The following is a 25,555-nucleotide window of genomic DNA, read 5'->3' on the forward strand; positions in this document are numbered from 1 at the left end:
GCCACTGCACTCCAGCCTGGGTGACAGAGTGAGACTCCAACTCAAAAAAAAAAAAAACAGGTGGAGGACCCAGGGCATCTCAGAGCATAGCCCTTGGCCTGTAATTCCTCTTCAGACCAGATGGTGGTGTTCGGCAAATCTCCTGCTTGGTCCCCAACCAGCACCTGTCACATTTTCAAGGACACGTCTTCTTTTTTTGAGTTGGGGTCTCACTCTGTCACCCAGGCTGGAGTGCACTGGCATGATCACAGCTCAGGCAATCCTCCTGGATTCAGGCAATCCTCCCACCTCAGCCTACAGAGTAGCTGGGACTAGGCATGCACTGCCATGCCCCGCTAATTTTTTAAATTTTTTGTAGAAATGAGGTCTCGCTGTGTTGCCCAGGCTGGTCGTGAACTCCTAGGTGCAAGGAATTCTGCCACCTTGGCCTCCTGAAGTGCTGGATTATAAGCAGAAGCCACCATACCTAGCCAATCTCACCCTCTTCTGACCCTACCCTGAGAATGAGAGGAAGCCCTTTCATTGGCTGCTTAGTTAGAACTTAACAGACCATTACCAAATGAAGAGACATTTAGAATTGCTTATCCTATGCCAGGTACTGTGCTGCGAGTTTGACTTGCATTATCTCACTTAATCCTCTTATAAGGCAGGTTTTATTATTGCACCCATCTTTACTTAGGGAAACTGAGGGCCACCAGGATTAAGGAACCTGGCAAAAGTCCTAGAACTTGGAAGTACTGCATCCAGACAGCTCTAGTTCCCAGGCCCAGGCTCTTAACCATCAGATGATTGAGTGGGTAATTATTTTCACAGCATCCTTCACAGGAAGGGACAATGGAAAAGATGCTTAACCAAAGTAATAGCTGAATAATTGAAGTGACAGCAGAGCCAGGATTTTATGCAAGGTGACTCTTGTCATGCATGTTTGGAAGACCAGGAAAAGGAGGTTAGATGTGTTTGGAGATGGGAGGGGATACGACTAGGTGATCTTTCTAAGAGTAGCCCACTTATAATGCTCTGAGAGGAGCAGTAGCCACAAGAATAGCATCCAGCGCCCCATTGGTGGGGCATGTGTGCCTCAGCGCCCCATTGGTGGTCCATACTGTCACATGTCTCTTCCCTTGACCATCATAAGAACTTTAAGCATTTACTTGTAAAGAAAATAGGATTTTCATTCCCCTCCCCACCTTTGTGAAAATCTCAGCTTCTGCTTTTAGACTCTGATCCCTAAGAAGCTTGCCTACTGTATCCTTCCCAATACCACCAGGTTCTGTGAAACTGACAGTAGGCTCAATTTTCACACTAGAGCCGAGGGCACACTGATGTCTGCTCCTGCAGCTGGGTGGGGATCAGGACTCAACCCTTGGGCTCCAACCTTTTGATGGCCTAGGCCTTGTTTTGTTTCCAGATGGTGCAAAACAAGAATTTGCCTTTTGATGGGAAAAGAAGGGAAGAGCCCTGAACTGGAACATAGGCCATTCAGAAGTCACATAGATGGAAATTTCTCTGGGACCCACAATTTAACCCAAAATGGTAGCAGTAGCTGGCATGCAACCCATATAGGGTTCCTTCACCCAGGACCACTTCATTGCCCAGTGCCAGGAGGCAGTGTTCTCGTCGACTTCTGCGTGCCAGGGCAGTCGTGCAGTGTGCCGCTGTGCTCTAGTTCAGTCAGTCAAGACAATGTCTATAGAATCAGCTCATTTCCTGTGTGGTGAAGTCTCTAGTTGGTGTGTTTTTCTGCCCAGCCCAGGGACAGCATTCTTTCCTGGATTTCCTATGTATGGGGAGTTCCAGAAAATGTTTACCAGAAACATGGGCTTGGTAAGTGCTGGAGTGGACAGGGAATTTGGGTGGAAGGCAAGAGCCTGGACTGTGTTTGACTCAGGCCCCTAAGAGCCAGCCCCTCTCTTCCTTATTAGAAGGCTTTCCTCAGATCCAAAATTTCATGTGTACACAACACAAACTTCTCTCCTTTCTGCTTGGATAAAAATTGTTCTTTAAAAATGAGATACCCAGCAGAAAGAGGAGGCAAGGCAGAGAAACCTGACGTCTCTAAAGCTATGGGTCCGATAGCTAGCCACGTGTTCTTTCCAGTGCTGGGGACAGACACACTGTTAAAGAAAATGATTTTATGGATTCTTCTCACTGCCTTTCCAGGAAGGGGATTAACAGCTTCGAGGCATAGCGACCACTTAGTCCCAGATCATTGCTGTTTTCTACTTCCCCTCTTGACTCCATAGAGCGAGAGTGTTGAAGTCATGAATATTCCTCTTTCCCCACCCCACTCTCTTGGGGTGTGTTAGGGCAACCCAGGACTAATCAGGCTGTAAATAACTGAGGCACATGCAGAGCCAAAACCTTCACAGGCCACAGCTATGGAGACTGGAAATGTGGTTCCCCTCTGAGAATAACCAGGCAATACCCCTGCAGAGATGGCTTTCAAGGTCAGATTCTCCCTCTAACTCATCACACCCCATCACATGCATCATACCCCATCACGTATGCCATACACTCACACGCAACATATGCTCGCATGCATCACACATTCTCACATGCATAATATACTCATGTGCTCCATATGCTCATGTGCTCTATATAGTCATGTGTGCATCACATATACTTTCATGTATCATACACTCACCTGCATCATATACTCACATCATATGCTCAATGCGCCTTATGCTCACATGCATGATACACTTACATTCATTACACACTGTTGCATGCATCATATGCTTTTGTGCTCTATATGCTCATGCTCTCCACATGGTCACACACATCATATGTTCTTGCATGCATCATACACTCACATGCACCATATGCTCACTTGTACTATACGCTCACATACATCACATGCTCACATGCATCACATGTTCTCACATGCCTCATACGTTCATATGTCCCATATGCTCACATGCTCCATACGGTCACACACAAAATATGTTCCTGCATGCATCATACACTCACATGCATCGTATGCCATATGCTTACATGTATGATATGCTCACATGCACCACACGCCCTTGCATGCATCATACACTGACATGTATCGTGCACTTATATGTCATATCTCACATGCATCATACACCCATATGCATCATACACTCACATGCATCATATCCTCACATGCATGAGCTGTTCACATGCATCACACGCTCTAACATGCAACATATGCTCAGGTGCTCCATATGGTATCATGCATCATATGCTTTTGCATGCACCTGACACTCACATGCATCATATGCTCACATGTGCCATGTGCTCACGTGCTTCATATGCTCTTACATGCATCATATACTCACATGCTCCATATGATCACATGTTGCCACACACTCTCACATGCACCATATGCTCACATTCACCACATGCTCGTGTGCTCTGTATGCTCATGTGTGCTACGTGCTCATCTGTGCCATACACTCATATACATACACACACAATCAGGGACATGAAGCACTCCCCACCACAGGGCAGCAAAGAGGGAGGGGAACCATTATCATAGCTTAGAGATTCTCATCCTGGAAGAGAAATTATAATGAGACAAGGACTAAGGACATCCGTTCTCTCACGTATGTGAGCACAGTCACAGCCACACATACTTTTATCTTTGCTTGGTAGCCTCAAGAAATAATCCCACTTAGGTCCTCCTCAGGGTTTGTTCTGTACTCAAGCCAAGACTTGTTTGAGCTACCTCAGGAATGTGAATAAGTTCATCCCCTCCACAGGGACACAAAATTTCCTAAAGCTTAATATCACCTCCTACCCATAAATTTCACACAAGCCAACAAAGGAGAAGGGTGAAAGAATATTTTCTGCTCATAGACACACCACTGGGCTATAAGCTCCATGAGACAGGGACTTCCCTCTGATGAATAATGAATGATTGAGTGGATGAACAGGTGGATGGATGGGTGTTTGGACAGAGAATAAGGGACTACTCCTCTAGCAAGTGTTTCAGAGCCCTGAGCCCAGAGCGGGGCTGAGTACTGAAGGGGAACCAAGGAAGGAGATGGGGGTGAGACATAGTCCAAGCCCTGAAGGACAGCCTCACTCAGGAGGCAAGATAGTTACTCGTGGAGCAACCAGGAAATGCTGCAGGCAGTACTCGATTAATGACGTACAGGAGTCAGAAGAATCAGAATGTTGGGAACTCAGCATGGGCTGGTGTGCAGGAACGTCCTTCCAGCTCTCCTTTAACTGGTCAGGGAGGCCTTGCTAGGTAGAAAGACGGCAGGTATCCTAAGTTCCACAACACAACCCACACTCTTGATTCTCTGGCCAGTGTTCAATGCTTTGCAACCCCTCGGATCCCATGTATTTTTTTTCACCAGCAAGCACATGCTGTCTCTGCATCATTCAGGCCTCTGCTGAAATATCCCTTCCTCTGAAAAGGCTCCATTACCCTGATTCTAGACCAGCCCTGCTCTTCTACTGTTATCACACTTCATTCTGATGACTTGATTTCTTATCTCCTCACACAGAAGCCTTTCTTGCTTGATAATTCTAATATGTATTTTGTTCTTAATAAATATCTGTTGGATGAAAACAATGGAGGGAGGGAAGGATGGAGGAAGGGAGAAGGAGAGAAAGAGGAAAGGAGGAAGGGAAGGAGGGAGGAATGGATAGATGGATGGATGGATGGATGGATGGATCGAGAATGGGCAGGTGGATGGATGGATGGGTTGGGGACAGGTTAGTGAATGGGTGGAGGAGGGAAGGAAGGAAGGACTTCCAAGGTAAGCAGAAGGATGACATGTTTTAGGCATAATGAGAAGAAAGCAGAAATGAAGAGCTTTCGATTTCTAGGATGGAGGGCTAAGTCTTTAACCTTGAAGAAAAGAGAGGATAAAAATTTGTGATTTAAAAACTTTTCTACTCTGTAGAGCTGCCCTGCAAGGCATGACAACCTTCAAAAGGAAGGGTGTCTATTTTAGAGGCCTGCTTTTCTAAAAAATTATAAATTCCTTCATGTCACCCTGATCTTTGGGAAACAGAGTGAGCGGCCCCTTTGGGGTTTTTGGCACCTCCTTGCTTCTAGTCATATCCAGAAGCCTGGGCCCATAATCATAGTTAGCTCAGATGCCCCTTTCCCTCTGGATTCAGGCAATGAGTTCTTGGGCTCAGGGAGGTGGATACTGAGGAGAGCAGAGGAGTCAGCCACTGCTGTGAGCCAGACATTTTGGAATGTACAGAATGAGTACTGAGTCCTCAACTATGTGAGTCTGCAGCCATCAGCATGCCCAGCGATCAGGTCTGCATGTTCCTGCACTTTGTCTAGGGGAAGTCACATCCTCATGGTTTCCTCTGGCCAGTCCAGCTACTCATAGGTAGATAGAGGAGGGTCTGGGACAGCCACCAAAGCCAGAAGGATTCATGCATTCTTCTCCCACACACCTGAACACCCTTCTCTCCCACTTTGTGCCTCCCTTTCCACTCATCCTCCCACCTACCTGACCATCTCCTCAAACTACAAAAGGTTCCATAAAATCCTCTCTGCCTCTCCCTGACCTGCATTCCTTTTGTTCATGCATGTATGTGGATGAGCGAACCAGGCAAGGGTCTGCCCATCAGGGCAGCTGCATACAGTGGCACAGGTTGTGCACCACATCAAGACCCAGCAGTGGAGGCTAAAACCCAGCCAGCTCTCCACGCCAAACCCTGTGCTGTGGCATGGTGCTATGTAAGCCCTGTCACAGGTGCTTGGCACCCTGTCCTTGCCAAGCTGTGTATCTTCAGGGTGTATCCTTTTTCTGTTTTGCACAAAGCGCCCTTCCATCAGGACAAAGTATTCTGATTACAAAAGAGGCTGAAAGATATTTCCAAGAGATCATCTGGCTGAGTTCCCACCCCTATCAAACACATCCACCTTCCTGTTAGCTGTCAATGGCTGTGTAATAAATTGTCATAAAGGTAGAGGCTCAAAACGATATCCCTTTATGACTTCACAGTCCTGTGACTCAGAAACTCAGGTAGCCTTGGCAGACTCTCTGCCCAAGATCTCAAGAGGCTGCAGTCAAGGCATCAGTCAGGCAGGGATCTTATTTGGAGGCCCTGGGGAAGTTCTGCTCCCGAGTTCTTTCAGCTTGTTGGCAGAATCTCATCTCATGTGGCTGGAGATCTGCAGACCCTGTTTCCTTGTTGGCTGTCATCCGGGGAACACTCTTTGCACCTGGATGCACCAATATTCCTTCTCACATGACGTCCTTCATCTTCAAGCCAAAGTGGCATGTTGAGTCCTTCTCACGTTCCACATCCTTCTGGCTTCTCCCCACTTTTTAAAAGCCAGATAAATCGCTTTGCTCATAATGGCTCATGTGATTACACTATCCCTACCTGGATAATGTCCCTATTTTAGGCCATATCATATACCACGCCATATGGCATTATGGGAGTGACATCCCAGCTTATTCACAAGCTCCAAGGATGAGGGCGGATGTCTTCGGTAGAACATTTTAGAAAGTCTGCCTTCCCGCTCACCCATAATTCTTTTAAAAGCCAAATCTTTGCGTCTTTTTCTCAAAGGCTTTTTTATTTTTATTTTTATTTTTGAGTTGACGTCTCACCCAGGTTGGAGAGCGGTGGCACGATCAAGGCTCGACATAGCTGCAACCTCCTGGGTTCAGGTGATCCTTCCACCTCAGCCCATGCCACCATACCTGGCTTACTTTTTTAAAGTTTTTGTAGAGACAAGGTTTCACTGTGTTTCCCAGTATGGTCTCAAACTCCTGGGCTCAAGCAATCCTCCTGCCTCAGTCTCCCAAAGTGCTGAGATTACAGCTGTGAGCTGCTGTGCCCAGCTTCCAAAGGCCTTTTTGAATGAGGTGGTTTCTGTGGTTTCCAGATCCCTCACCACCCTAGTCACCCTGCTCTGGGTGTACTCCAACATGCCCTTCAAAATGTAGTGTCAGAATTGACCTCATTAGTTCATACATCACTTCATTAGTTCATACATCACTTTATTAGATACGTACCCAAATTGGATCAACACCGGCATGTGACAAAACCCCCTTTCCCATCATGATCTCTCTCATTTTGGTGGAATCTAACCCTGTCCATGGTGTCTTAGGGCAGGCCTTTACCAGCTCACAAGGGCTGGCTATTAAGTGTTTAAGAATTTTGCAAGTTGGTTGTTAAACAATTCGTGGCTTGATATTGACTACAGTGAGAGTATTTTCACTATGGAAGGCCACAATCCAAGTCAGGATGTTCCTTTTTACTCCCAGAGAGCCAGTAAACAACACAGCGCTGCATGTATCCACTTAGAGATCACCTACTTGACCACCTGTGACACACAGGAATCCTTCCACACATGGTCATAATCCTGTGTTTTAATACCACCAGGAATGGGGCAATCATTCCCTTAAAAGTGAGTCCATCTCCCTGACATAATGGTTTGTGGTAGAGTTGAGGGCCATCTCCTCGGAACTTCCCACCGATGGCCCCCGTCCTCTGGAAGCAGCACTGGTGACAGCCCTGGAACCATTGGCAGTGGACACCATCTCTCCCAGGAGACGTCTCTCCTCTGGATCCATCAGTGTCAGAGCCCAGGAGTTAGATGCCCAATCTTTAGATTTAATCCCCAGCTCTGCCCCATCTTGTCCTACAGCCCTGGGCAAGTCTTTTAGTTTTTCTGGTCCTCCGGTGCCTCATCTGTGGGAATGGGGCTATAAAAAGAGTACCTATCTCACAGGTTACTGTGAAGATTAAATGAGACAATATGTGCAGAGAAAACATACCTCCCTCACAGGTCACTTGTGAGGATTAAATTATTTAATATAAGTGAAAGGCTTAGCACCATGCCTTGCCCAAATTAAGATCTCCATAAATATGAGTAAGTTAATGTCAGTGTGGTTTCCAGATACCTCACGACCCTAGTCACCCTGCTCTGGGTGTACTCCAACATGCCCTTCAAAATGTAGTGTCAGAATTGACCTCATTAGTCCAACCTTTGTCTGAAATGCTAGACTTTGATTCCAGCTTCCATCCCCCAGTTGCCACTAGCATTCAAGTGTGCTTCCTTTCCGTAAGTTTTGGGGTTTCACTCTCACCCAAGCTGGAGTGCAGTGGCATGATCATGGCTCACTGCAGCCTCAATTTCCTGGGCTCAGGCGATCATCCCACCTCAGGCTCCCGTGTCACAATGCCCGGCTCACTTATTACTTTTTTGCGGAGAGAGGGTTTCACTGTGTTGCCCAGGCTGGTTTCAAACTCCTGGCCTCAAGTGATCTTCCTGCCTTGATCTCTCAAAGTCCTGGGATTACAGGCATGAGCCACCATGCCCTGCCCTTTTTCCTAAGTTGCATAGTGTCAGAAACACTTCTTCAAGGAGTCTTGGGCCATAGACCAGCGGCATCTCCATACCCTGGGACCCTCAGCTTCTACCCCAGCTTGGCTGAATCAGAACCTGCACATCAGCACGATGCCTAGGTGAGTCCGCGTATGTTAAAGCGTGAGCAGCATGGTTGTCAGGGCCTCTGTGACATATGTATTGTCAAGAGAAAACCAGATAGAGCATCCTAAGCCTTGTCATGAGAAGGAGCTATGTTGGGACTGGGGTCTGGGGAGTGTCAGTGTTGAGTCATCAAGGAGGGGGTCCTGTCTGGGTTCACAGAGTAGCAACCTGGCTGCGGGGGGCGGGGAGGGTGGTAGGGAGAGACAAGGGAAGAGACACCCAACAGGGGAGGTAAAGGAAACTGCAAGGAGAACCCAAAACAGAGATATGAGTCTCCTGGAAGCTCCCATGAAAGGCTCAGGCTCCTATGGGCCTTGCTCTATTCCCAGGTCAGGGCAGCTTTGAGAACTTAGTTAACCAGGGCAATGTGGGTGCATCTGGAAGTGAAGAGAGGGAGCCCTTTGGACACGGCAGAAGCCGTTTTCCAGGAAGCAGGAGGGAAGGTGCCACGAGGCACAAGACTAGCCTGCATGGAGAGATAACTGCTGATGTGGGAGGGCCCGGGGGTCAGGAGCCACCTGCACACAGTGCAACTGGAGGCAGCTCCGCTCCTCCCTGCCTGTGCCGCTGGGGAATTCTGCATTTGCTCGTAGGGCTGCAGCTTGGGAGCAGAGCCCAGAATTGACCCTCCCGCTTGTAGGAAATAGGCTCTGGGAGTAACAGGAACATGGACTAAAACCCCCACACTGCTGCTGACTGGCTGTGTGACTCTGGGCACATTATTTAGCCTCTCTGAGCATCTGCTTTCTCTTTTTTTGTTTATTTGTTTGTTTGTTTTTGAGACAGCGTTTCTCTCTGTGACCAGGCTGGTATGCAGTGGCACGATCATAGCTTACTGCAGCCTCAACTTCCTGGGTTCAAGTGATCCTCTTGCCTCAGCTTCCCAAGTAGCTGGAACAACAGGTGTGGGTTGCCATCCCCAGCTAATTAAATGTGTGTGTGGGGGTGTGTGTAGACAGGGTCTCATATGTTGCCAAGGTGGGTCTCGAACTCCTGGGCTAAAGCAATCCTCCTGCCTCAGTCTCCCAAAGTGCTGGGATTACAGGCATGAGCCACCATGCCTGGCCTCGTCTTTAAATGGAAATAATAATAATACCTAGGTTACTACTGCAGAAGTAAGACTGAAATAGGAAAGTCTTCTGGTGCCAAACATGATGTAAGTAAATATACTGCCTTAGAGCTCTTCCTTCCTGTATAAAGTGAAACGCACAGCATTCTCCCTCAAGGTGTTATTCATGCAGTCGACTAACAAATGTTGCTTCCCTTCCTTCCACTCTAAAGGACTCAGTGACTAAAGGGTCACTTTGCAATGCCCTGAGGATCAGAGGCCTGATTTGGCAATGGACATCCTCGGTGCAAAGCAATGTTGGGAAAGGCCAGCCAGGAAGCCCAGAGATGCATTTCCTAACCCTTTCTTGGTTGTTGGGAGAACTCCTAGGAGCATCTTTTTTTTGAGTCAGGATCTCACTCTGTTACCCAGGCTGGAGTACAGTGGCACAATCAAGACTCACTGCAGCCTCCTGAGTAGCTAGGACTACAGATGCACACCACCATGCCTGGCTAATTTTCTGTAGAGAGAAGAGCTCACTATGTTGCCCTGGCTGGTCTTGAACTCCTGGACTCAAACAGTCCTCCTGCCTCAGCCTCCCAAAGTGCTGGAATCACAGGCATGAACCACTCTGCCCAGCCTCTTCTCCACTCAGCACAGCTGGGTCTCCTCTGAGAACTCTGTGCATTACACCTGCCACAGCAGAGGGCTGGAAGGACAGGCAGATGCAGGTGCCAGAGCCTCTGACAGCATCAGTGGCTCTAGGATGATCTGTCCCCATGGTCACTCTGGAACTAGCACCAGGTAGAAGGAGGAATTAGGAATCGGGCCGAGCTGCGGGGGACATAAAGGATTAAAAAACCCTCACCTGGACCAACAGTAAGCTCCCAGGCTGTGACTGAGAGCTGTTCCATGACGTGGACAAATGCAGTAAGTAAAGGAAGCCAAGGGTCTGGTTTGATAACACAGAGCTTACAGCTTCTCGTCCCACTGAGAATCCTCGGGCATTCCATGAAAGGAGCCTTTGAAATCATTTTTGTCATTAATGGCTTACATTTTTGCAGCAAAAAGACAGAGTGGGTTCATTTTATGAAGTGCCAGGTGTGGTAGAAATTCTCCATCAGTCACTCAGCAACTCATGAGTGATGGCCTCCCAAATGCCAGGCCCTGTGTGGGCACTGGGACCACAGAGGCAAACAGGCAGGCAAGATCTTACCTGATCTTGGAAGTTAAGTAGAGTTGGGCCTGGCTAGTACTCGGATGAGAGAATGCCTGAGAATACTGGGTGCTGCAGGCTTTAAAACAAAAGAACAAAAAACAAACAGCTGAGCATGATAGCTGACACCCATAATCCTAGCACTTTGAGAGGCTGAGGTGGGAGTGTTGCTTGAGGCCAGGAATTGGAGACCAGCCTAGGCAGCACAGCAATACTCTCTCTCTCAAAAATAAACAAACAAACAAAAAACTGAGTCCAGTGGGGTGAGGCATACACGTAGTTCCAGCTACTCAGGAGGCTGAGGCTAGAGAATCACCTGAGCCCAGGAGGTCAAGGCTGCAGTGAGCTATGATCCCACCACCGCACTCCAGCCTGGGCAACAGAGCAAGACGCTATCTCTTAAAAAAAAGGAGCTCTTTCTGGTGGTGCTGATACTCTAAAGTATAAATGAGTAACTAGCTGGCTAACTTTAGGCTCTGATGGCCCAGAAGGGGACAAGCAGAGTGACAGGATGGAAAGTGACCCATAGTGGCCATGGAAGGCCTCTCCAAGAAGGTGATGAGGACAAGCACAGACCCAGGTGAAGGGTGTCCTGGGCAGAGGGACTGGCCTGTGGGTTGTCCAAGGTGGGAAAGGGCTTGATCTGAGGAACAGACCTGCGGGTCTGGGACAGGCAACCACGGAGACAATGTTGAATGAGGTTGGAGAAGTCAGCACATCTTGTGGGCTCCTACGGGCCATGGTAAGTGTTTGATGTTTCTTCCTGTTCCGGGGTTGGATTGCAGTTTTAGTGGCTGTGATGTGGGGAGGGATTGAAGAGAGAGGACGGAGGCAGGGACAGGGAGGTCTCCTAGGAGGCCCCTGAAGTGTCCAAGGGAGAGGTGCTGGGTTTTGATCTAGTCTTGATGGCAGAGGGGAAAGTGGTGGGAAGCTGATTGTGTAGGGGACAGTGCCGGGCAGGGAAAGGAGGGAGTCGGGGCTAGTCTGGCACTGGCACCGCCGTTTGATAGGCGATGGCACCCTTGACAGAATTGGGGAAAACGCATTTGGGAGGAGAGCTCAGCACAGGCTGGGGACTCTCACTAGGTTTAAACGTTCTTGTGGCCTCATTTGGGACTGCACAGAAGTGAGAAGTTTCTCATTTCCAAGAACTGGAAGGGATTGCTGTAGCCTCCAGGCAAGGCGACACCTTAAGGCTGGACCTGTATGAAGCCCTCCCTGGGAGTGGCCTGGGGGGAATCCCACAATCCCTCCAGCACCCCATCCACCGTCCACCCTCTTGCCCGGTGGCAGCCTGAATTCCTCCTGCCGCCGAAGTCTGTCATTTCTCTTGTCCCTTTCTGAGATGTCTGTGGCATCTCTTTTTCTTTTCATCTGTTCACTAAGAATCCAAGCCAGCACAAGCCTTGCCATGTTGTATGATGTGTAAGGTCTGTCCAGCCCAGAGCTTGTCATTGATGGGGGCACAGGCCAAATTTTGAGCAGGGCCGCTGTCACCACTCCTAATGTCTCAAGCCCCTTCAATAGCCCCCGCAGGATCTGTCACCCTGTTTTATCTGTACCTTTCTAGACCTGACTTCTACTTCCAGCTTGTAGCACCTCTCAGGTCGCCAATCCTATGTATTGATTTCTACTTATTTTCTGACTTAATGGCTGGGAATGATATTTCATGTTACTCTCAAGCCACTGAACTGGGTTGTTTACTCATAGTGATCATGGGTGCTGTTTATTAGACATTCGACAGGGATCGCACACTCTGCCAAAGCTTCACATGCTTTGTCTCATTGAAAAACACCTCGAAGTAGGTATTATTATTCCATTTTACACATGAGCTTTATGCAAGAGCTTTAGCAAGCTACCCAAGGTCACCCAGCTAGTGAGGGGAGGAGGTGGGATTTGAACCCAGGCTATCTGACTCCATCACCTGAGGGGAGGGAGGCCAAAGCATGGTGGCCTCTCACAGGTTGAATAGTCATACTGTCTCACTGGCTAGCCAGGTTCTACTGTGACTGAGGGGCGTGGCCCGTGACGAAGGTGTGGAGTCTTCGATTTTGTGAGTGTTGGGGGCGGCAGGGACGAGGGGACGAGTCACTGCTGTTACATTACTTCAGGAGACGTGGACCCTGATCCGAGGCTGCAGGACCGTGTGAGCAGCAGGGCCCTGCAGCCACCCGGAGCACTAATGCAGACTTTGGGAGTCCGGGAAAGCAGAGGGGCTGTCCTGATGTAGCCTGGCAAGCCAGTCCTCCTTCACAGAAAATAATGCAGGGAGGCGCTGGAGGTCTCGTTCTCCTCAACTAAGGCCAGGCCTCGGGGCAGCAGAGCCTGAAAGGTACAGGCCCATGGGTTGCTCACTCTCAGGGCCTAAGGGAGACTCAGCTTCGTGCCCACCCAGCCCAACAGTGTTGCCTGCCCCTCAGGAGCGGCCTCACCATCTTCACTGGGGTCTGGTCCTGAAATGCCCCCTCATTAAGCAACAGAAGAAGCCCACATCTACACCTGTCTTTAAAGCTATAAATAAATAAATAGATAAATAAATAAAATAAGAAGAAATGTAAATCAGGGTGACTAAAATTGGTTTCTATTTTCAAATGTTTGAAAGAACACCTTTTAACATAAAAAGCAGTATGATTGTATGATTGTATGACTGTACTAGCCACAAGATTGCTGTAGGACTCAAAGATGAATCGCAATTCAGGGTGCCCCAGGGTTTGTGTGACCCAGCAGTGAGTCCCTGTGACTGCGGAAGCTTGTCTGGAAACAATGTCATGGCTTAGAGGCCCACTGGGGGTCACCAGAACATGCGCCCCTCCCCCCCCCCACCCCGCTCCCCTGTAATGGTCTCTGCAGTGCAGAAAGAGAGCACTTCTACTCTTTCTGGGCAAGATTCCCACAGGCCAGTTTGTCCATCCTTCTCCGCTCTTTTTATGAAATGAACCTTTCGGATCAACATCAGCTGATTTCATAAGTCAAAAAAGCGAGTGGGTTAAGGACACAAACATGGGAGGCCTTAGTGTCCAAGCCTCTATACATTAGGTTGGTGCAAAAGTAATTGAATTTTAAATCATTATAAATAGGCTCAAACACATATTCATTAGTCAAAATAGGTATCATTACAATTAACACATTTTTGCCAAAGAGAAATAAGTTTGCTTATTCCTGTAGCATAAAAATCCATGCTTCAGGATTCGATGAACTCTTGGAAAGCATTTTCTGCATCCTGCTGGTTGTGGAAACGCGTTCCCTGCAAAAAGTTGTCAAGATGCTTAAAGAGGTGGTAGTTGGTCTGTAAGAGGTAAGGTGGATATGACAGATGAAGTTAAACTTCATGCTGGGTGCAGTGGCTCAAGCCTGTAATCCCAGTACTTTAAGAGGCCGAGGCAAGAGGATCACCTGAGCCCAGGAGTTTAAGACAAGCCTGGGCAACTTGGTGAGACCTTGTCTCTACAGTATATCAAAAAATTAGCCAGTCATGGTAGCGCACACCTATAGTTCCAGCTACTTGGAAGCCTGAGGCGGAAGGATCACCTGAGTCCCACGGATCTACGCTGGGGTGGCCGTGAGTGTGCCACTGCACTCCAGCCTTGGCAGCAGAGTAAGATTCTGGCTCAAAAAAAGGAAAAACTCCATAGTCCAATTTGTTCAACTTCTGAAGCATTGGTTGTACAAAATGCAGTCAGGCGTTGTTGGGGACAATTTGGCCCTTTCTGTTGTTCAATGCCAGCTGCAGGCATTGCAGTTTTCAGGGCATCTCATCGGTTTGCTGAGCATACTTCTCAGATGTAATGGTTTTGCCGGGATTCAGAAAGCTGTAGTGGATCAGATCAGTGGCAGACCACCAATCAGTGGCAGACCACCAAACAGTGATGATGACCTTTTTGTAGTGCAAGTTAAGTGCTTTGGAGCTTCTTCTTGGTTCAGCCACTGAGCTAGTTGTCACTGGTTGTCGTATACAATCCACTTTTCATTGCACATCACAATCAGATAGAGAAATGGTTTGTTTTTGTTGCATAGAATAAAAGAAGTCAACACTTTGAAACAACGATTTTTTGGCTTTCGGTAAGCTCATGAGGCACCCACTTATTGAGCTTTTTTACCTTTTCAATTTGCTTTAAATGCCAGACGACCATGGTCTATGTTGAGTTCCTCAGCAACTTCTCGCATAGTTGTAAGAGGATCAGCTTCAATGATTGCTCTTAATTGGTCATTGTCAACTTCTGATGGCTGGCCACTATGCTTCTCATCTTCAAGGCTGTTGTCTCCTTTGCAAAACTTCTTGAACCATCACTGCCCTGTATGTTCCTCGTTAGCAGTTCTTGGGCCAAGTGTGTTGTTGATGTTGTGAGTTGTCTCTGATGCTTTATGACCCATTTTGAACTGGAATAAGAAAATTGCTTGAATTTTCTTTTTGCTTAACATCATTTCTATAGTCTAAAATAAATATAAAACAAGCAGAAAGTAGTAAGTCATTAGCAGAAGAAAACATAAACTGAGATATGAGCATTAACATGATGTATAACATGACCACATTTGTTTAAGAAGATATTCCAGTATCAAACAGCAATGTCACAATGCAAAAACTAAAATAACTTTTGCACGAACCTAATAGTATTATTCCATCGCTCTCACAACTGCCCTGGGATGGTGTTAATTTTACTCATCTTTTTAATATATGAGTTAAACTGTTTGTCCAAGATCTAATCCAGGATTCGAACCCAGAGCCCTGGGCTATGAAGCTCTTTCTTGTCAGTCTCTGAGTATGAGCACGCCATAAGGCCATACAGCCTGGAGGAGCCCAGCAAGGCTATAAAGGGCAGGGCCACCATCCTCCCTGTGGTGTTGGGGCAAAATGCAGACCTTTCTGGACCTCCTCACTGTTTCCTGTTTCTTCTCCTGGCTGGCTTCACTCTACTCTCTCCCATGCTTATGATACTTATTTTTCCATCCACAGCAAAACAATTCACATCAAGGTAATTGATGATGAGGCGTATGAGAAAAACGAGAATTACTTCATTGAGATGATGGGCCCCCACATGGTGGATATGAGTTTTCAGAAAGGTGTAGTACCCTGTGCTCCACACTCTCACAGCCTTCTTCTCTCCTCCTGTCTTCCTTTTTCAGCCCGTGTGTGTCCTTCTCCTCCTCTTGTTTCTACCTGTCTTGTTTCCTCTCTTGTTCTCCTCTCTCCCCTCTCCCCTCTCCCCACTCCTCTCCTCTCCTCTCTTCTCTCTCTGCTCCCAGCTCTGCCTTAACACCTGCCAGTCTGTCACAAGGTATCCGTATGAGGGACTCCCAAGGCCAAGGGGAACTTTTCTGGGCTCAGAAAATGAATCTGGGGAACAAGAGAGAGAGAACCATAGTTCTGTGAGCGTCCTGGAAGAGGCTTCCATCCTCTCCTGACTGACCTTCTGCATGGGGAGGAGGTCATCAGCACAGATCCCCAGGGGCAGGTCTCAGGGCAGAGTGGACCATTCCAGGACACTGAGACCAGTACGTTTGGGTCATGGCCTTAGGAGCCACCTCCCTATTGCCAGGGCTGGTTTCTCTCCCTGACCTCCACTGAGCTCCAGGTCGGAGAAAGACCTACCTGCCTTACTCTATGTTCCTGTCAGGAGCGTCAAGGTGTGGAGGCAGAAAGTTAGAGTCATGGGAGAGGTGGTTCTGACCTGCATGGAAGTGTCCCCAGGAAGCCCATGGGACTTCTCAGAGTGGGCAGGACCTTGGTCTTCGACCTAAGTGACACCATGCATCATAGCCTGGGTAGATCATGCTGTGGAGGATGGAGCTGCCAGCGCTGGGCCACGTCCCTCCCCTGGCTGACCTATCCTTATGTCCCCCAGGCCACACACATGGTCATAGAGTGCTCCATCCCCATCCCACCGAGTCCCTGCCACAGACACACAGCCTGACACCTGGCAGACAGCCCCAGGGTCCCACACCAAGGGCCACAAGCAAAATTCTCCAAACAGCTTCTTGACAATCAGTTTTATTGTCAGCTTTGTCTTTTGTCCACCGAGGGAGGGATGGAAAAGTGTCAAAAAATGCCCAAAGGTGATAAAAAACGGACAGTCATGCATCGCTCAGCCACAGGGAGATGTTCTGAGAAGTGAATCATTGGACAAAGTCATCACTGTGTGACTGTCACAGAGTACTCACACAACCCTAGATGGTGCAGGCCCCATACACTTAGGCTATGTGGTGCAGCCTGTTGCTCCTGGGCCACGCACTTGCACAGCATGGGACTCATTGAATGCCGCAGGCAATGGCGGCACATGGTAAGTGTTTATGTGCTCAAACATTTCTCAACACAGAAAAGGAACAGTAGAAATGTGAGGTCATAGTCTGAAGGGGCCTCTGCTGACTATGTGGCCCAATGTTAGGCGCTACATCGCTGTGTGGCACACAGCTGTACTTGCAAAATACACAACACCACAAAGGCACAGCAAGTCCTGTGCCCAACAGATGCCCCGGTCAGGCTCCCACATTGTGAGAGCCAAGCTGGGCAGAGCTTCAGAAGGAAGCGGGAGCATCAGAGGAGCTGACAGAGAGACATTCAGACCATTGCTCACTAGCTCCCTTTAAAAAGCATTTAGGTCTCAGGCCAAATCACAAAAACAAAAACCAGAAAATAACAACTCTGGCTCCCTAGATGGCTTGCTGACCTCCACTGGGGTTCCATGAAGGACCAGGAGAAGCTACACAGGCAGAGCCAGGCCCACATGCAACCTCTCCACATGACCATGGGCCTGAACCAGGTTTTGAAGGGGAGTTATTTTCAGGGAAACCTTGCTTCCCTGAGTGATTTTTTTTCTTTTTTTCCTTTTTTGACTCGGGGTTTCTCTCTGTCGTCCAGACTGGAGTGCAGTGGCATGGTCATGACTCAACACAGCCTTGAACTTCTGGGCTGAGACAATTCTCCCACCTCGGCCTCCCAAGTAGCTGGGACTACAGGCACGCACCATAACTCCTGGCTGGTTTTGTTTTGTTTTGTTTTGTTGTTAGAGATGAGTTCTCGCTATGTTGCCCAGGCTGGTCTCAACTCCTGGGCTCAAGCCATCCTGTCACCTCGACCTCCCAAAGTGCTAGGATTGCAGGCATGGCCACTGCACCCACCCCCTTTTTGAGATATTCAGAACATTCATTGCCTTGTGCCCAGGACCACGACAATCGATATTTAAGGAACCCAGTCTTGGGACATATCCCCCCTCTATGATAGATGTCCAAGAGAGTTGTTGTTGAATTTGAGGACTGACATTCTTGTCTCCATGTTTTTCCTGAAGTGCATCAACTATAAATAGGAAGGGATTCCCATTTTGTATGGTGGTCTTTATTTTAGCTCCCACCAGGAAGCCCCGTGAGGTAAAGAATGAGGAAGACAATAGAATTCGGGCTTCCTTTCTTCTCTCTCTCTCTCTCTCTCTCTGGTTTCCCCACCTCATAAGTAATTTCCTCTTGAAATTTTCTTTATGAGACACACAATAGAAGTGAATCTAGACACAAAGAAGGGACATGAGCCCTGTGTTCTCTTGATGTATTTCCTGTTGTGAAAAGACCTGGGCTACTCCCAATGGCCAGTAGGTTACCTGTTGCCCGAAGAAATGTTGCTGTTACCATGTGACGCCCTGCGGAATGTGCTGCTGAACTCACTCCCTACTAACCATCCCAGGGTTCGGAACCACTCCTCCCCTGTGACCCCTTGGCCTTCCTGTTCCCATCCCATCCTCTGGCCCTTCCTTGCCTCTGGATCCCCTTGCCTCTCACCCGTGGAACCATGACCAAGGAGACAAGAGAAGCCAAGACCATTTTTCCTCCAGAGAACAACACAGTCCACTATGGTCCTGTCGACGCCACCATGGCAGGGCCGGGCTACACATGTCAGAGTGGTGGGGAATGATTCAGGGGCTGTTATCCAGGTGACCCACTGAGCAGCCGACCCCGTCGACACACTCTCTCTCTTGTTGTCCCTACAGGAAAACCATAAGGGTTAAAATAGTAGATGAGGAGGAATACGAAAGGCAAGAGAATTTCTTCATTGCCCTTGGTGAACCGAAATGGATGGAGCGTGGACTATCAGGTGTGAGATTCCTTAAAAGCCCAGCAACAACAAAAGAAAGAATCAATTCAGACAAACAGGAACAACCCCAAAAGACAACGTGACTCTACGTTTGTCCCCCTCCTCCCTGCGTCCCTCTTCCTCCTTCCTCCTTTTGACCAATGGACGATTCTGATCCTTTTCCCTCCTGTATGTTCGCTCTCACCCTGTTTCGGTCTCACCTCTGCCTTTTTAGCCTACGCTTGTTCCAAATTTTCTCCTTCCCGCCTTCTGGGCAGCACTGCAGCCTTGATTCCTCATGGCCCTCATGATTTCCTTCTGCGTTTTGCTATAATCTCCCAATTATCTAACTGCCACAGGCCCCTGCCCCCCCCCACACACACTGTAACCTGTCCATGGGAAGACTCTGTGGCACGTGGGGAGGAGGAAGACAAAAAGGAGCATGACATGTTGCATGCCTGTGGCCTCCCCGCCTCCTGCCCCAGCCTCTTCTCCCTCTCTAGCCTGGGTTGAAATGGGGGTCTGGGATGGGGCTGGGGTCCAGGTTGCAGTGATGCTTTAATGCTCTTCTGCTGCATCCCCAACCTGTGTTGAATGCTTGACAGGTTATTCACGTGTGTGGAGGTAAGTGTATTCTCTGGCATTTCACCCTTGGGTAGGCTGTGGCATGGGCAGGTGGACCTGTTGTCAGAGGCCCTGTTTCAGAGGCCCTGGATTCTGGGAGCTCCAAGAGAGGGAACAGGCCCCTGAGGAGGTCGTCAGGCTGGAAGACAGAACTGTTCTTCCACCCTTCGACCCCCACCACGTCCCATTCTATCCTAGCCCAAGACAAGGTGCCTTATTATTCAGGCTACTTTGGGACAGTGCAACCTCTAACCTGAAATATTGAATCTGCAAAAGCAAGTCATTTCAGGTGTGAAAACTCCCCCCACCTGGTGGGCCCTGGGGAAGGACTGATGTTGGGCAGGCCTGGATTGATGTTGGGGATTTTCCAGTGGAAAGGACTCAAAATGGTGCAGCTGGTGCTGGGCCCCGAGAGACAGGTGTTGGGCAGTTTGCGGTTGTCTCCCTTTGCTCTGCAGCCTCAAGTGAGCCTGCCGCCCAGATACCAAGACAGCTCTCATGCCCCAAGGGAGAAGTGACCAGTCTCTTGTTTTTCCAGGATGAGCACCTCAGGATAGCCCTAGGGGTGCATCTGCAAGGGGCTGATTGTGTTGCCGTCAGGGTAGGTGTGAGGAAGGATTTCTTCCCTTGAAGAGAATGATCAGAACTGCTTTGAACGTGTTGGAGGAATAGATGTGGGAATGGGTAAGCGAGAGGACATCCATGTCCACTCCCATTCCAGAGAGACACACCCCTAGGAGCCTCATGGAGAATGGAGCAGGGAAATCTACCTGTTTGTCCAAAAGGGGTGGTCATTCTGCAACAACTTTGTATTCACATAGCCAGGAGCATCATTCAGGGACAGAGCTCAGAGACTCAGCGCCTGTGCTTCCGTGCTCCTCCCTGGGTCTTCTTGGACCCGTAGCACCAATCAGTTCTCACTGTCTGCTGGGGAATCTATAGAGCTGATCACTTCTGTGCACACTGGCGCTACAGAGGCAGAAACCCTCTCCACCTCCCACTGCCAGTCCTCTTCTGGGTCACCTGATACGACGTTGCCATCAGCCTGACTGCCAAACGGTGCTGGAAGAAAGAATCTCTGTGGTGCCCTTGACTCTCAGGTTGCATTCCTGCCACCAAGAGCATTCTCAGAAGTCTCAGACTCCGCCTGGCCTCCTTTCCTCCTCCTTGAAAATTTACTCCATGGGATCATAATTGGGTGGAGGTGGCAGGTACCCATGACCATTGCAAGCCACCATCATCCATGTCCACAGTCCCAGCTACTTAAGTGCCGGTGAAAGCAACACACCAGATCATACAAGCTTCTGGAAGGAAGGCAGTGGTTCCAGACGAGAGTTGGGGATTGCCTTTATTCCACCAGCAAAGAGGCCTCCCCTCAAAGCCCCACCACCAGCGGAACAGAGAAGCATGCCCCAAGACAAGCCTGTGCTCTTCATGAGCCCAGGTCGAACACAACATCTAGGCTACTTCCCATCTGAGGATTCCTTCCTTTTCTGCACTGGATCCTTTGTCCAAGGAGATGTCAGCAAATCTCTGGTGGAGGGAGTGGGCAAGAAGATGGGGATTTCAGTGAGCTGCTATGTGAGGTGCCTAAGGTCCCCCAGTGACCAAGAGGCTAAGACAGAAGATGCCAAAAAGAAACACATCCGCTTCCAGACCTCTTGTTCTATTGTGCTGGGGGTTCATTTTTCAGTTTCTTCATTTCTTCCCATATTTTGGCATCAGACCATAAGGTGAAAGGTCATAAAACCTGATTGTCTAGACTGAGAATCAAATGAAAACCCATCCAAATTTCCAGAATTCCCTGCTGCTCTCAGAGTGAGAGGCAGAACAGTGGAAATTGCTTTTCATTATCACTGCTGCATGAGAAAGGCTTAGACATTCAGAACGGTGGCATCGCTGCATGGTCAAAATGACAATTGCATTAAAAAAAATAAAAGGGTGGATTTGAAATAGGAGACTATTCTTGGCAAACAAAACAGACTTCAGAGGTGAGATTAAAAGCTCTGGATGAGCTGGGGGAGGGAAAGGGGAAAAGGGGAAAAAGGGGGTTGAGGGGACCCCAGTCACCCTGGCGTGGAGACTCCTGAGGAGGCCACTGAATGACACACCAGGTCTGCGGAGCCCGGGCCTGGACAGAGAGAGGAAAGCATTTCCCAAGAACGGTCCTGTTTGTTCCTCCTCTTTCCACATCCATGGGTTTTTCCTGACAAGCTGCCCAAGTATTTCCTAATTACACGCAGAGCTATGCCTTTTCTTGCTTGTCCCTGGAATGTCTGCAGGAATAAATGACTGTCTCCTGACCCTGGGGATCAGTGCAAGGGAGAGGTTAGCTCTGGGGTCTCTCAGCCACGGCAGCAGGAAAAACACCCTCGAGGTACAATGTCAGTCAAAGCCGGCCTGCCCACAGCTCACAGACCCATCTGTCACTGTGGAGTGGAGAGTCTTGGATACATGGAGACAACGACCAGAGAAGAATGCAATGATGTGGACTGCAGGCCTCCCCTTGACTCTAGGGAGGGACCGGTTGTTGGGGCATGTCGGGAAAAACCAGGCATCAGAGACATTGTTGGAAGAGCTGCTCTGGTCTGGCCCACCTGGATGCATGGATGTGTTGGAACCTCTGGATTCCTTTGGAACTTGGGGATCCAGAGGGATGCTTCCATGCAGAAGTCTAGGAGGGGCCGAATGAACAAGTTTGCCTGTCTGTCTGTCTATCTATCTATCTATCTATCTATCTATCTATCTATCTATCTATCATCTATCTACCTCTATATCTATCTGTGTATTTATCATCTATCATCTACCTATCATCTATCTATTCATCTCTTATTTATCTATCATCTATATATTATCTATCACCTATCTATCATCATCTATCCATCTATTATATATCTATCATCTGTCATCTATCAATCTATTATCTGTCATATATCTATCATCTATCTATCCATCTATTATTAATCATCTATCATCTATCATGTCTATTATCTATCACCTATTTATCTAGCATCCTTCTATTATTTATCATCTATCTATCTATTTATCTATCTATCATCTACCTATGAGAAGATCCACTGGCTCATCACTGCTTTGATTCTAGATGCGAGACACCAGGAAAAGCCAACTGCTGTTTGTTCTGTTTATATCCCACACAAACTCTGGATCCAAGTGAGTCCATAGCGACTGTGAATGCAGGATGATGAGTCATTAACCTGAGCTGCATTCCTAGAGCATCTTAGAAGAACCAATTCAGAGACACCTGCCTCCAAACACACACACCTTCCTTAGCAACTTCTATCTGCCACCAGCAGCACCAGAAGCCCATGGTAGGGTCTTCCCAGATCTTTATCTGACAAGAGCCAAGAAGTGAGGGGCTGCACCAAGATACTATCAAGATGAAAATGTGGCATGCCTCAAGAATGCTTTAAAAATCTTTGGACCTTAAGGTCTAAGAGAATTTAGCATACATACAGATTCAGGAGCCAAGAAAGAAGAAGAGAAAAAAGCAGATTCAGGAGCAAGGAACAGCCCATACTGGGTGTATTGCAACTCCTACCACACACAAAGCTTTCATCTGTCATCTCTCCTCTTCGGGGAGCTTTTGGTGTGACAGTCTCTCTGTTCCATAATATCTGGGCTCTGATCCACTCTGCACTTTCTGAAACAAAAAGGCCACCGCCTAGAGATGCAGCACTGCAGGACCTACAGAAACAACTGCCAGCCAGCCAGCAAGCAACAGACGTTCACAGAACACCAAGTGCAGGGATTTTGCCGGGCATAGGTGATACAAAATGGTAGGGGTCCCTGGCCCTGGCCCCGACCTCCAGTATGTCTTTAAGAAATACAGCACATTCCAGGAAAGCATTCTGCAGGACTTACCTTTTCACCAAGTCATGCTTTTGGGGGAACTCAAAGCTCTGGTCAACATGGTAGCTAGGAAGCCATTGTGGCCATGGACACCTCATGGGTGCCAAAATCCTGATCAGGACCTACTAGTGAGATCAAGGATGGAAGACCTAGAACCAGGCACCGTTCCAGTCTTGCGCCCACTGCCTAGTGCCCGGAGCCCCGCTTCTGGCCTTATGGTCATATCTGCCACTGACCTAAGCCAGTTTTCCCAATAACTCGATTCTCACTCTTCCTGTGCAGAAAGGAGTGGTAACTCATGTCCCACAAGACCACAAGCGGCACACGGGACCTCACCCACTTGGTTTCCCATCCTCATGCATCTGCTCTGAGCCCTCAGGGCTGCTGGGAAGGCTTAGGGGAGATTCTCACCACCGCAGGGCTACTGCTAGCATGCTCCAAAGGCTGCTCTCTGCATGTGGCTGCTGGGGTCTCACCTACTAATCCCACCGCACTCCTCGCACTGTGGCACCCACAGAGCCCTGGGATACTTTCAAGATGGAACCCTAACGCTCTCTCCTTTTCTCCTCCTCCCCCCGCCCGCCCCCTGTGTCTGGTGTCCACTCGCGAACAGCACTCCTGTTGTCTCCAGGTAAGAGGCGTCCCCTTCCCTCTTCCCCACTTCTTGCCAGAACCATCATGTGGTTTAGGATCGGCATCCCCTGATGTGTTGGCTAGCTAGGAACTAAAGGCTCCAGTTAACCCATGCCGTCACGTGAAGTGATGACGAGGAAGCAGGCTGTGTCTTGAGCATCATTTCTGCCCACGGATGTGGTTGAGGGCAGGGCTGGTCCCTTTGGGACGTGGATGAGAAGTGAAATTTACTAGGGAGCTGGTAGGTCGTAGAAGCTTCCTGGGCCCTCACTCATCTGCCATCTCATGCTGCATGGAAGACAAGGCAAGGGCAGAGCTAGAATCTCCTCATAGGATCGGGATAGGATCTGAAGAAAATGCTTGGATCCCAAGGGATCCAGGGAAAATAACCAAGAGCTGCTGTGAGAACTGGAAACGCATCTTTTAAAGAACCTGAGATTTTACTGGTCCTGGAGATCTTCCATCTTATCACAGTGGTGACTGAAATGGCGAGAGTTTTGGTTCATTTGTCATTGACCCTTAAAGTCATAGGATGCTGGGGAGCCGGAGGGGGGGTATTCTGGCTAGAAATATAAATTTTCAAGAATTTGTTTTGGGAAGATTCTCCTGCAGAATCTCCATCCTCTGGAGGGCAGACTCCAGCTTTGAGAACTTGCTTGCATGAGTGGAAACCAGCAGTGAACAGCGTTCAGATAGGAAAGTGTTTTGTCGAATCCAGCAACACTGTAACTCTTGGCAGAGGCATAGTGGCCCACACAAGACAGTTTCAATATGTTTTAAAAGAACATCTTACATTTCATGGGTTCTTTGAACACAGAAAAAAAAAATTTAAGGTCACTTAAGAAGCAGAACACCTTACAGAGCTCATTGGTATGCAGTCACCTGTGGGCTGTGCCCTGGGCTTAGGAAGGGCTGGTGTGGATAGTAAAGACATTTGCCTTCTGGGAGGCTTAAACAAGAAACCCAGGGCAACTCCCACATTTTTCTTTTGTGAGGGGAAAAAAAGTTACTCCAGTGTCCTTGGCTTCTTGCTTCCTTTTTATGACTACAGGGTAAGGATCACCCCCAACCTTGTGTTCTCGGTCTTCTCCCAGGGAACTGATTTCATGCATGGGGTCTTCCTTCTTCTCCTAAAGCCTGGGAAGGAATTTAGGCTTTTTTGTTCCAACTCTTGCCTCCATGGCTCCACCCCCCCATATGCATACCAAGGGGTGTGATTCCGTTTAAATTTCTTTATGCTTTTAACATACTTGCCAAGCCAATCGAAGGACAAGGTCACTTAAGAAGCAGAACATCTTACAGAGCTCAAGAGGACAAGGAAGAGTGCCTTTTCCTACATCTTTCCATCTGTAAGTTTTTCATTTAGCAGCTCTTGATGAGGATTTAAATCCACCGGAAATCTCCAGTCCTGGTTTTAATTTTCCTGGGTGGATAGGCAAACATGATCAGCATGCCTGGTGGCAAAAGACAGAGAGCAGATATGTTTCTTCCGAGCTGCCCTGCCGAGCTCAGGGTCCTGGCGAGGGCACTGGCTGCACTACCGGCTTCTCCTAAGGATGCCAGAGCATGCCAACAACCTGTTCTCGTCTGACCCGGCGAGCACTGTGCTCTCCCAATATTTGTTCAATATTCCACCCTTTTTGTATTCCATGTCTC

General features: G+C 48.5%; 1 protein-coding gene across 1 annotated transcript in view; it reads left to right on the forward strand.

The window, feature by feature from the left end:
- The window catches only part of LOC103253083 (sodium/calcium exchanger 3-like), a 59,703-nt gene that overhangs the window by 23,999 nt on the left and 10,149 nt on the right, over positions 1–25,555 (forward strand). The window contains exons 3-6 of the mRNA XM_021709370.1: positions 15,671–15,782; positions 15,961–15,992; positions 16,332–16,427; positions 18,690–18,793. Coding sequence (XP_021565045.1) covers positions 15,671–15,782; positions 15,961–15,992; positions 16,332–16,427; positions 18,690–18,793 — 344 coding nt within the window. The remainder of the gene's footprint in view (positions 1–15,670; positions 15,783–15,960; positions 15,993–16,331; positions 16,428–18,689; positions 18,794–25,555) is intronic.

This window comes from Carlito syrichta, unplaced genomic scaffold, assembly GCF_000164805.1.
Source record: "Carlito syrichta isolate Samal-C Ts95f unplaced genomic scaffold, Tarsius_syrichta-2.0.1 Scaffold199447, whole genome shotgun sequence".
Lineage (NCBI taxonomy): Eukaryota > Metazoa > Chordata > Mammalia > Primates > Tarsiidae > Carlito > Carlito syrichta.